This window comes from Aedes albopictus, chromosome 2 (genome assembly GCF_035046485.1).
Source record: "Aedes albopictus strain Foshan chromosome 2, AalbF5, whole genome shotgun sequence".
Lineage (NCBI taxonomy): Eukaryota > Metazoa > Arthropoda > Insecta > Diptera > Culicidae > Aedes > Aedes albopictus.
Window position 1 is genome coordinate 512,987,401 of NC_085137.1, and position 13,598 is coordinate 513,000,998.

The following is a 13,598-nucleotide window of genomic DNA, read 5'->3' on the forward strand; positions in this document are numbered from 1 at the left end:
GACAAACAAACGTAACACTGGCGAAATTTTCATTGACCACGCCTTCAACGATCATTTTGAATCTTGGTTGTGGCTTTCATAACAAGAAGAGCGCCCATCGTTTTTCTTTGCGTTTGACGTTTCACACTAGCGCCTTCTGATGACGATATTGCACAACGCAGTGTTTCGCGAAACATTTCCACCAGGTGGTGATAGTGTGAACTGGGCGATGAATTTTCACTAAAATTGTTCTAGGCGTTTCGTCTGTTTGTCTGTGGTATGTACCTCTTATGCATTTGTTGTTGTTGAAGTTACTCGCATTCTTCCGATCATAAAGTCTGTTCTCTACACACTTAATTTTGATTACCGCACGGTGTGTCTGGTATAAGAAATTTATTACAAAAAAATAGGCATCGCTAATTTTTACGTTACGTGAAAGTTGACGCCACTAGCTTTCATTCAAGCCCAACATCGAAATATTCCATCGGGGGAACTTTTTCATACAAAAATTGGGTATGTTTGTTAAGTAGAAATAGGGATTAATTTGGAACCGTTCATTTTGTATGGGGAAAAACAGTATTCTGAAAAAGTTGTTCGAGATCCCTCGGTGGATTTTTTTGAGGGACCGTGCAAATGAAAGCTGGAAGTCTCTATTTTTGAATAGCGAAAAATTTGGCGATGCCCAATTTTTTGTTATAAACCTTTCCCATACACACGCCGTGTACCGAGTTCGGTAATTTTTTGACGAGATTAAAACTGCTGAGCACCGAACTCGTTCAGCAAAAATGCATTGTTTACCTTTTCCATACGATTTTGACTGTTGTTTTACTGAGCCTCAGTAAAATCGATTACCGAAACTACCGAGATCGTACTGCTGTTATAATCTCGTCAAAAAAGTACCGAACAGGCAATTCAGAAATAAGTGTGTAAGAGGGATTTTTTTTGCGGATAAACTAGACGTATACGCGTATAAAAAAACTTTTATTATACAGCTTTTGTCTTAAAAATAAATTCAATTCCATTTTTCTTATAATCAACAGCTTTTCAACACTATCAAGGGATTTTTTCACCAGTCACGTACAATAAAAAGTATGACAATCTCAATATTTTTGATCACAACACTGGATCGCGTCTAAGTTTCAAATAGATACTATAGTAATTACGAATAATCAAACTAAAGTATCATGAAAACAACTTGTTTAATTCAGGCGGTAGCCTTTACAATAAAATCAGCATCAAAATATAATTCTCGAAATAATTTACACAGAAAAAAATTTTTTTTTGTTACTAAATGTAAAAATTGTGAAATGTTTGAAATGTCATAACTTTTTTGTTTATCAGTTTACCATCACCAAAATTTTATGGTAGATAGCTGATATAATGGGCCATTTCCCCTAAAAAATTGAAGTTGGTAAAAAGATAGGGTTTTGAGATATTTGAGTTTTTGTGACAAATATCATATTTTTTCAAAGTAGAAAAAGAAATTTTTTACAGTGTATATTTTCTAAGGAATCATCATTTAGTTATCTAGCTTTGCTGAAAAATTTATAACAATCGAACAATCCGTTTTTGCTGTACAGCTTTTAGAATATTTTAGAACTATTTTCGCATACACCCTTTTGAAAAGTTAGTCGTGAGTGAATATGAAGGTTTAATATCAAAAAATGGCTATTTATATGAAATTGAAAAACTGTGCAAAGTTTCAGATATTTTTGAAATGGTCGCTCAGGATCGACTGACATGACTCCGTGGAATTCCTCAATTGCATTCATTGCCTTCGTAACTTTTAAACTCACTCTTATTAAAAGTTATAACAAGGCATGACAACATCTACTGCCAGCCACACTCATGTTCTCCTTTGTAATGGAGCCCTAAAAAATGTCAAGAAATCGGACATTTAGTAATGTTATGAGCATTTTATAACTAAATGCAGCACGATGAAATAATATATAGCTTTAGCTTGAGCTTGATTGACCACCCGTGGATGCTGTTCCAGGATCACCAGAATAGCTACACTCACACAAGGAACCAATGACATATCTGCCGAGGACTAAGCCGGCATCTTCAGTGTGTGAGTGTTGGCGATCTTCTACAGTGTATCAAACAATTATCCGTACAGGAATTTTTTTCATCAAATTAATGTTTAATTCAAATACAGTCGAACCTCCATGAGTCGATGTTCCTTGACTCGATATCGACTCATGGAGGTACATTATTCCATACAGAAAAATCATTTCTGGGTTACTATGATGGTCCCCCCAAAGAGCTTCCAAAAGGATTTTTGTTCCACTACTCGATATTTCCTTGAGTCGATGGTCCCTTCAATATCGACTCATGGAGGTTTTACTGTATTCATAACTTTTTTATAGGTCAATCAAAAACGCTGAAAGTTTGACCAATCATAGACCACATGTTGAAGCTCCATTGGTAAAATTTGGGGCAATTGTTTGTATCCACAGCAGACCGAATATGCCTCTGCGTTTGCAAAAATTCATGCGGATGTCGGAGTGATGTTGGTGGGATATGGGTGGCAGAGGGTTCACACATTCGTGCGTGGATGCCAAGCGTAAGATGATAGTCTTGTGTAATTATTACTATGAAGCTAATGCGCCTCATTTCACTTGATTACATAACTCGCATGCGTTATCTGAAAGTTTAACACTGTGCTGGTGAAAGTTGGTAGGAAGAAAAACGGCTTTCCAACCGTTTCTGGCTCTAGCGATAGCTATGAACTCATTATACATAATATGTAGAGAGGAGGAAGAAAGTAGATAGAAAGACACAAAGTAGAAGGTAAGAGACAGGGATTCAATTCAGGATTTTCTGTATACGAATCAGAAGCGTTACACCCTAGACTACCAAGCCCGTTATTTATCCCGCAAAAGTCATTAGGCCGGAAAAGCCATTAGGCCGAAAAGATCATTTAGTAGAAAGGTAATTCAACTGCAAAGGCATTAGGCCGAATTGGTCATTAGGCCGAATTGGTCATTAGGCCGAAAATGTCATTAGACCATTCAGACGTCTCACTTATCTTACCGGTCAGACTAAGGCCTGATTGGTCCTCTGCTGTACATATTTAGTAGCCGTCTCCATTCTACTCGATCCATGGCTGTGGGTCTCCAGTTCCGCAGATCGTCCTCCACTTGGTCGACCCACCTAGCTCGCTGCGCACCACGTCTTCTTGTACCGGTCAGATGACTCTCGAGAACCATTTTAGTCGGGTTGCTATCCGAAATCCTAATGACGTGACCCACCCACCGTAGCCTCCCGATTTTCGCGAGGTAGACGATGGTTGGTTTTCCCAGCAGCTGATACAGTTTGTGGTACATTCGGCTTCTCGAATTCCCTTCCTCCATCTGCACCCCGACGTACCATCGCAGCACCTTCCGTTCGAAAACTCCACGGGCGCGTTGGTCCTCTGCACGTAGAGCCCTTGTTTCGAGCCTATAGAGGACCACCGGTGTAATCAGCGTTTTGTAGATAGGCGAACTTTGTTCGATCATAGAGTTCTGCGAAGTCCAAAGTAAGCACGATTACTTGCCACAATGCGCCGCTGAATTACTCTGCTGGTGTCGTTGTCGGCGATCACCAGTGAGCCCAAGTATACGAATTCTTCAATCGCCTCGATTTCATCATCGTCAATAGAAATTCGGGGTGGTGGGTACGGTGATTCTTCCCTGGAGCCCTTTGCCATCATATACTTTGTCTTCTACACATTATTGACTGATCCGCCTCGCCTGGCTTCATTCGGATGTACGTTTCCGCCATCGTCTCAAATTTGCGAGCTATAACCAAGTAGCTGAACGGATTTCGTGAAAATCGTCCCACTCGTGGTTACCCCCGCTCTCCTTATTACACCCTCCAAAGCAATGTTGAACAGCAAGCATGAAAGACCATCACCTTGTCGTAGCCCTCTGCGAGATTCGAAGGGATTCGAGAGTGTCCCTGATACTCGAACTACGCACATCACTCGATCCATCGTCGCCTTGGTCAATCGTATCAATCGTATCTGCCATAGCTGGTCTCGATCGATTTAAATCGATGAACAAGTGGGCACGTTGTGTTCACGGCATTTCTGCAACACCTGGCGGATGGTGAACATCTGATCCGTTGTAGCGCGTTCACTCATGAATCCAGCCTGAAATTGCTCCACGAGCTCTCGGGCGTCATTGACGCCTAATGACCTATCTGAAATCTGAAGAACCAAATGACGGTTTGCGCTGAAAAGTTGATCAATTCAATATTGAGTTTAAATAAGGGCGAAAGTAACAAGAGAGAGTTCTCTTCATCGACTGTCTCTTCTGCAAATTGAAGGACAAGATGCAAATTCAATCAAACTTTTTTACACTTAGACGCTAGATTGCATTGCAACCTAGCGATTTATGAACATAAAGTGCAACCATACTTGCATCTTGTCACTTTAATTTGAAGAAGAGAGAGTCGATGAAGAGAACTCTCTTATGTTACTTTCGCCCTTATTTAAACTCAATCTAGAATTGGTTATCTGCTGCTGGAAGACAATGACAACAAGAGGACAAACGGAAGGGGTACGAAAATTACTGGAAATAAACAACAAAGGATAACGAAGCAGAGTAACATACGAAAGTTAAACTATTGCTAAATGAGATTCATGTAAGTCCACAAGTCAGGGCTCGCCAACACTTCCCTACAGGGTTGCCAGTATGTAGGTGTAAAGCGATATATTATGTATTACTGAACTGACCAAATACTTAGCTACGGCAATGAGTTCTCTTTTATCGTCTACCTGTTCTGTGATATACATAGAACAAAAAAAAACTTTATTGCATGCTTAGCTGCTACCTTCCGAAAATTAATATATTTATCTTATCGATACACACCGCTAACTCAATACCGGTAGCCCGCAGTTTTTCAGTCCACCGTGACATGACTGGCATCAGTTGACTTTTATGGTTCTGCAGTATCCAGCCAACTTTACAACACACCGATTAGGTCAGTTCGATCCGATAACGGCATCGGTGTGCGAAGCTATCCAGTTGAGGTAAAAAGTGACTCGAACGAAAACCGCCGGCCACTGGGACTCACATCCAGCAGCGTACCCGAATGAAAACAGTCCAACGAGCAGACTTTGGCCGGCATCCTGTACTGTCAGGGGTCCTCCGACATCTCCGATACAAGGCCCACGTGCATTGGTATAAGCCAAACACATTTTCTGTCCGTCAACCAGATCTCCATACCAGCCAGCACTACAATCGGCATTCGTCAGGATTGGATTCGACACGTAACGCAGGACATCGGAGAACGAAGTGCTGGCATCCGAGGTACGACCGAATCCACTGACGGTGCCCTGCATTCCTGAGAACGTCCGCGAATCGGTAACAGCTGGCAACACTGCCAGCCGGATCCTCTCCGTCACCGATACAGATTGCGGTAGTCTGATCACGGCGATATTGTTCCTGAAGATGAACTCAACGTATTCTTCGTGGATGGAGACATCCGAGCTGGAGAAATCCATTCGCACTTGGCCAGCTTCGTTTTCGTTTTGCAAATTCTGCGCCCCTAAAATAACAGTTCCCTCACTGGCTCCATTGGCACATACCGCGGCGGTTAGCACGTAATTTGTCGAGATCAAGGCTCCTCCACAAAGTCCCCATCCGTCTTCAATGTCAGCCAAGATGGCCACCTGTGCAGTAGAATGAATCAGACTACTAATCACGTTACAACTCATGCTACTCATACCTGATACGGAATCTGTCCTGCTGATGCAATATCGCCACCGACAATCCGTTGATTCATGGCAGACTGGGCATCTCCTTTCAAGCTTTGGATAATTTGCCGCACATGGGCAAACTCATCAATAGGTCTAACCAAGCTCCAATCGATCTTACGAATAGACCTGCTGGGGACGCTGATGGTCACCGTTGATCCCACAAGTGCCACCAGAAGGACGCTCAGCACCGCCAATCGATTCATCTCTAATAAGCTATCTCAACGAAAGTTCCAACTCAGAAGACACCAGCAGCAAAACACCCAATCGGAAATGCAACCAAACCGTGTGTGATGGGCGAAAGGTGTTCCTATCCGTGTCCGAGCTGTGGCCGGTGTGTCTTATCATCTTGCCCCAGCGGCGGATTAGCAACAGACATTTTCGATGTGTAATTAAAATCTTATCCTTAGTCGTTGTTTTCTCTTGAAACTTCGGCCCGGGCAGGCGGCAGTAGGTACATTCGGTACGGACATGGACCAGCAGCGCAGGCTTATCGGGGGTATCATTAAATTAAATTGTATCGGGATGTAAGATAGCCAGCGTGCGAAACAGATAACTGACCGATGACCATACTTTCTTGGCTGATGCCTGATATGATAAGTTAGGGTTCCCTAAAATATATCGACAAAGTGAACAACCCTAAATGATAAGGGGTCTTGGCTCGTCTGCTTTGCTGATGTCAAGCCTAATGGTAGGCGTTTTCTTGAATGCAACTTTGCTTGCATCAATCAATAAGCATTCACTCTCTATAACAAAAACTTCAAAAAATGTAGGGTTTTATCTAATTTCCGTCTAGCTAATCACCGACCAATAGTGATCGAGTTTATTCATGCAGCTCGCCCAATGCCTCATGGCCAGTTTGGTTTCAATGACTAATTCATCAATTAGCTTCCATGTCATGTAAAAAAAATCTAAAACAACTACAATTTCTTTAAAATAATAAAATTGAATGATAGTTCCTCGATTTCTATTTCCATCTAGTCCACGTTTATTTCGGGCACAACATGAATTTAATTCCCGTCACATCTTCTACGTGACACTATGGTCACGTAGATAAGATGATCAAAAACTATGATAATAATGACAAATACGGTCATTGTGTAATCGAAAAGTCAGTCGAATTCTTCACAATTCAAATCCAATCATGTGTTCGAAGTACTATTGAGCAGATAAATTTTAAATTGAGATAGATGTAGCTTCATAACTACGACCAAACTGTTCCAGTTAATATTTTTGCCCACCAGATAATAAAAAGTCGTCACAGTGCAACGAAGAATAATCTTTCTCTGTGCTTGTGAATTACAATGTTCCGTATGCAGAAAACCCACGCACACATTTGCCTGCATCTTCCTTGGGACGAAAACAACTGTTTGTTTACAATTTTCCGACGAAAAAAAAAACTTTTTTTTTCAATAATTGGACAGCTTTTGCTGCATTCTGCAGCGGTGGAGTCCAACTTTTAAGTGCCACAGATAAATAATAATTCGGCTAGCTGCTCTTTTGATGCGGTTGCCTTTGGCATACGCAGAACGAGAAAAAATACGTACGACTCTAATGGAGTCAAATTGAAATGTAAAATTCTGTGTGATTATTTAATTTCCAGTGTTATAGGAGTGGTCTTTATCTGTTTGCTTTCATCTAATCAGTCATTAGCAAAGGTGAGTTGGAATATCTTTAATTATTGACTATTTTACTTCTGATATGACGAAAATTAGCAAATATGACAAAGTAAATTTCCACCCCAGCTCAATGTTCTACAGTGATAGACATTCGTTTAGCCGAGGCCCATAAATTTTCATAAGAGTCTCAGGATTTTATGATAAAACTTTTTTTTCGTAGTGATAGTATATCTAGCACTGTTTTATAAAAATGTGATACATCACACTTACATATATGTTCCAAGCAACAGCATCAAAATTAAGGAAAATTTTTAATTCATGATTTTCTATTGAACTGAAACTTTGCACAGTTTTTCAGTTCCATCTAAATCGCCATTTTTCGATATCAAATTTTTATTTAGAGCCACGACTAACTTTTCAAAAGGGTGTATGTGAAAATGGTTCAAAAATATTCAAAAATATGCACAGCAAAAACGGATTGTTCGATTGCTATGAATTTTTCAGCAAAGTTAGATAGCTAAATGGTGATTTCTAAGAAAATATACACTGTGAAAAAAAATCTATTTTATCATTGAAAAACATCATTTTTGTCACAAAAACTCAAATATCTCAAAACCCTATCTTTTTACCAACTTGAATTTTTTAGGGAAAACGGTCCATTGTATTAGCAATCTACCATAAAAATTTGGTGATGGTAAACTAATAAACAAAAAAGTTATAACATTTCAAAAATTTCACAATTTTTATATTTAGTAAAAAAAATTTTTCTGTGTAAATTATTTCGGCCGGGAATCGCGATTTGATGCTGATTTTATTGTTCAGCAAAGTTAGATAACTAAATGGCGATTCCTAAGAAAATATACACTGTGAAAAAAAAATCTTTTTTAACATTAAAAAATATCATTTTTGTCACAAAAACTCAAATATCTCAAAACCCTATCTTTTTACCAACGTAATTTTTTAGAGAAAACGGTCCATTGTATTAGCAATCTACCATGAAAATAAACAAAAAAGTTATGACAATTCAAACATTTCACAATTTTCACATTTAGTAATAATTTTTTTTAGTGTAAATTATTTCGGCCGGAAATTGAAGTTTGATGCTGATTTTATTGTTAATGGCCTTGCGTGAGTAAAACAAGTTGTTTTTATTATATATTATATATACATATAATATAATATACTATGTACCGTAATGTTCCGATTTTATCACGCCCTCCGCGCATTAGTCGTTTATTCATTAATTTGCTGTTACATTTGAGGACAAGTGTTTTCCCTCTTCTTCAAGATGAATGTTGAAAGCGTGTTTTGCAACGTTAAAAATATTGAAATGGGTATAGATGTTGAAGAATATTACAGGGCATTTTTGAAAAGGGGCGTAATTAAATTGTTTAAACAGATGTCGCTGATGGCAATTTCTCAGTTGTTGTCGTTTTCGAACTTCCTGCGCCCTGCTTTACCGATGATATACAGATGGCTCGTTTGTCAAATTCTAGACGGCAGGACGTGCAAATGCGTAATTTTGTACACAATGTGGACATTTGGGCATAACCAGTCTCTTTCAGTTTATCTATGGTGCTTTCGGTGAGATTTCGTAACTCTTTTGAACATTTTTTTTCATCAAACGGTCTACAAGAGAGCGTTGAGTTGAAGACCTTTGAGAAAGCGACTGTTCATCTTGTTCGTTAGATTATAATAAACAAAATCACTTATTAATTTTAACTAACTTGTTTGGTGTTGGTGGCTGAAGAAAAAAAATACTATACAATTTTTAATATTCATAGCGGTAGTATTTTTTTTGTTTTTTTCGTGAGCATTGTCAGGTATGTATACAGACAAACAAACGTAACACTGGCGAAATTTTCATTGACCACGCCTTCAACGATCATTTTGAATCTTGGTTGTGGCTTTCATAACAAGAAGAGCGCCCATCGTTTTTCTTTGCGTTTGACGTTTCACACTAGCGCCTTCTGATGACGATATTGCACAACGCAGTGTTTCGTGAAACATTTCCACCAGGTGGTGATAGTGTGAACTGGGCGATGAATTTTCACTAAAATTGTTCTAGGCGTTTCGTCTGTTTGTCTGTGGTATGTACCTCTTATGCATTTGTTGTTGTTGAAGTTACTCGCATTCTTCCGATCATAAAGTCTGTTCTCTACACACTTAATTTTGATTACCGCACGGTGTGTCTGGTATAAGAAATTTATTACAAAAAAATAGGCATCGCTAATTTTTACGTTACGTGAAAGTTGACGCTACTAGCTTTCATTCAAGCCCAACATCGAAATATTCCATCGGGGGAACTTTTTCATACAAAAATTGGGTATGTTTGTTAAGTAGAAATAGGGATTAATTTGGAACCGTTCATTTTGTATGGGGAAAAACAGTATTCTGAAAAAGTTGTTCGAGATCCCTCGGTGGATTTTTTTGAGGGACCGTGCAAATGAAAGCTGGAAGTCTCTATTTTTGAATAGCGAAAAATTTGGCGATGCCCAATTTTTTGTTATAAACCTTTCCCATACACACGCCGTGTACCGAGTTCGGTAATTTTTTTGACGAGATTAAAACTGCTGAGCACCGAACTCGTTCAGCAAAAATGCATTGTTTACCTTTTCCATACGATTTTGACAGTTGTTTTACTGAGCCTCAGTAAAATCGATTACCGAAACTACCGAGATCGTACTGCTGTTATAATCTCGTCAAAAAAGTACCGAACAGGCAATTCAGAAATAAGTGTGTAAGAGGGATTTTTTTTGCGGATAAACTAGACGTATACGCGTATAAAAAAACTTTTATTATACAGCTTTTGTCTTAAAAATAAATTCAATTCCATTTTTCTTATAATCAACAGCTTTTCAACACTATCAAGGGATTTTTTCACCAGTCACGTACAATAAAAAGTATGACAATCTCAATATTTTTGATCACAACACTGGATCGCGTCTAAGTTTCAAATAGATACTATAGTAATTACGAATAATCAAACTAAAGTATCATGAAAACAACTTGTTTAATTCAGGCGGTAGCCTTTACAATAAAATCAGCATCAAAATATAATTCTCGAAATAATTTACACACAAAAAATTTTTTTTTTGTTACTAAATGTAAAAATTGTGAAATGTTTGAAATGTCATAACTTTTTTGTTTATCAGTTTACCATCACCAAAATTTTATGGTAGATAGCTGATATAATGGGCCATTTCCCCTAAAAAATTGAAGTTGGTAAAAAGATAGGGTTTTGAGATATTTGAGTTTTTGTGACAAATATCATATTTTTTCAAAGTAGAAAAAGAAATTTTTTACAGTGTATATTTACTAAGGAATCATCATTTAGTTATCTAACTTTGCTGAAAAATTTATAACAATCGAACAATCCGTTTTTGCTGTACAGCTTTTAGAATATTTTAGAACTATTTTCGCATACACCCTTTTGAAAAGTTAGTCGTGAGTGAATATGAAGGTTTAATATCAAAAAATGGCGATTTATATGAAATTGAAAAACTGTGCAAAGTTTCAGATATTTTTGAAATGGTCGCTCAGGATCGACTGACATGACTCCGTGGAATTCCTCATACTAGAGTGGGTCAACGTTGTATGGAGAAACTTCAAATTTGATCGTATCAACCCGGAACAAAGCTTTTTCAATCTATGTTAGCGTACAAACCAACTGTGCAAAATTTGGGAGTCATTGGTTGCGTCCCCGTATTCCGCATTGCGATTGAAATTTGTATGGAAGTTAGTATGGGAAAACGTACTTTTTTGCATTTTACTCATAAGTTGAATTATTTTGTGTAATATCATGTAACTAATGACGTTAAAGTATAGTCTAGGATATGCCGAAAAACTTTGCCGAAGACCGCAAAGTGATCCGACGCTTGTCAAAAAAGTTATTCGCCTCGTAGCTTAGGCCAAAAATTGAGATTTTATTATTGATGTTATTCCTTTATTACATGTTAAATGTTAAGCACCACCGGGCAATCTGCACGTTATAACTTTTTTCACAAGTGTCGGATCACTTTGCGGTCTTCGGCAAAGCTTTACGGAATATCCTAGGCTATACTCCAACGTCATTATATAGATCGTTTTAGACGAAAAATTTCAATTTATGAGAAAAATGCAAAAAAGCACGTTTTTTCATACTAAATTCCATACAAATTTCAATCGCAATGCGGAATACGGGGAAGCAACCAATCGCTCCCAAATTTTACACAGTTGTTTTGGACGCTAAAAGGAATCAAAAAAGCTTTGTTCTGAAAAATCTACTTTGTTGACCCAGTCTAATATACACTAAAACAAAAACGAGGGTAAAAACCCTTCAAGTGTCATTTTTTGCCTAGACATACGTTTAGCCGAATTGTACAATTTTTAGAATTCCATAATAAAAAACTAACAAATTTCAAAAAATATCCAACGAAATCATTTTGTATGGTAACCTGAATTATAAATCGACTTGTAAATCATGGATTCGTTCGTTTTTGGAAGTGTTGCCATATTAATTTTGCATGCATCTCATATAAATATGTCATAATATTGTAAATGTTTCCAAATTGAGATTTGATGTAGTTATTTTTATCGGACATGTTTCAAAAGAATCTAATGAAAGTTTTGTAACGAGTTCAGGTTGGAAATTTACGAGAAACATCGTTTTTAACAGAAAAAAAAATAACGCAAACCATCAAAAAATCATGTATTTAAGTATTGTTTTGGTGAAATATGATGGTTTCACTTGCATAAATCACAGCAATAGCTCCCAATATTTTCTAGATTGTATTCTGGCTGGAATAACATACATTGGACGGCTCACATCTCGAGAAATGGCACCGAAAGTATTTAAATTTCTAGCATGAACTACTTGTTTCATAATTTAGACGTTCTTTTCAAATAAATCATGTTAAAAATGAATGTGGTTCACAACTAACACTCATTTATAATATATTTCTTCAGATTGAATGACATAAGCCAATTGTTTGACCATATCTTGCATTTTTGTATGAGCATCTGCTTTTAAATAAACAGGGTACAAAAACTCTGACACTTCTTGCAGTTCTTTCACTTAGCATAGAAGACTGCTATTTAGTAATGCTAGTATCAAACAGGTATACTGCACAGACATTAGGGCACGTCTATATTTCAACGCAGAACTATTTATATTAGCTTTTATCAATCCCATTTTAAGGTTTAACCAACCAAAAACCAATATGCTTATTTTTTTCATGACATTGTATGCAATAATTTGAACATTTCTAACAATAATTCTGAGCCATATTTTCAAAACTGCCAATCTAGCTTACGTTTGAGTGTTTAAGAAACATTTTTTCTTAAATAAATTTGTTTATCATCGCTTCTCCTTAATGGGGCCTTTTTTATAACATTTCTCCGAATTTCACAAATAAATAAACTTTTTAGGTCAATTATCTTGCTAACACGTCATAAACTAAATGCCTTGGGGTATAGCCTCGAAATATACTCACGAAATTGCAAAAAAAATACATTGAAAACCAATTTTTCATTTACCTAGGCTAAACGAATGTCTAGGCAACAAATGACATTTGAAGGGTTTTTACCCTCGTTTTTGTTTCAGTGTATATGTAAGTGTGTGTGATGTATCACATTTTTATAAAATAGTGCTAGATACACTATCACTACGATAAAAAAGTTTTATCATAAATCTTTTGTATGAGCTTCCTGGCACTCTTTTTAAAATTGTTTGGTCTCGGCTAAACGAATGTCTATCACTGTAGTAAGCTCTACTCATGAATATAAAAGTTCTTAGTTTGCCAAATGATTTGTGTCATACATATATCATACATATATGATTTGTATCATATAATATGTTCTAAAAATGTTTATACCATTTTCACCGTCATTCATTCAGAAGAGCTTTTCCCATCATTATCCTCATAAACACAAAAATTCATGATGATTAACCTGGGCTTGTTAGGGGAATATCTGTAAATAAAAAGAAAATCGCGTTAAGTACTGTTCCTTTGAATTCCACTAAGAATTTGCATCCTTTGACAGATACGTATTTCGACCTCAACTGTAAGGTCGTCTTCAGTGTCTTGTACTTGAGTCGAGTCAAGTACAAGACACTGAAGACGACCTTACAGTTGAGGTCGAAATACGTATCTGTCAAAGGATGCAAATTCTTAGTGGAATTCAAAGGAACAGTACTTAACGCGATTTTCTTTTTTATTTACAAAAATTCAGATGAGGTATAAATTAATAGACAATCCAGCAAATCTTTCACA

At 37.2% G+C, this 13,598-nt stretch overlaps 1 protein-coding gene across 1 annotated transcript; it reads right to left on the reverse strand.

Annotated features, from left to right (window-relative positions):
- Positions 1 to 4,777: 4,777 nt before the first annotated feature.
- On the reverse strand, positions 4,778 to 6,114 carry LOC109409748 (brachyurin). Its single transcript, XM_019683250.3, has 2 exons — positions 5,698 to 6,114; positions 4,778 to 5,641 (listed from the first exon to the last, which is right to left on the reverse strand). The coding sequence occupies exons 1-2, from the start codon at positions 5,929 to 5,931 to the stop codon at positions 4,952 to 4,954; spliced, it is 924 nt and encodes a 307-aa protein (XP_019538795.2). The 5' UTR covers positions 5,932 to 6,114; the 3' UTR covers positions 4,778 to 4,951.
- Between the last annotated feature and the right edge of the window lie 7,484 nt (positions 6,115 to 13,598).

Excerpts from the sequence above, each read along its gene's own strand:
- LOC109409748 (XM_019683250.3), bottom strand. The coding sequence starts at position 5,931 with ATGAATCGATTGGCGGTGCTGAGCGTCCTTCTGGTGGCACTTGTGGGA. Across the intron at positions 5,642-5,697 it reads CAGGACAGATTCCGTATCAG|GTGGCCATCTTGGCTGACAT; the intron begins GTATGAGTAGCA and ends TCTACTGCACAG.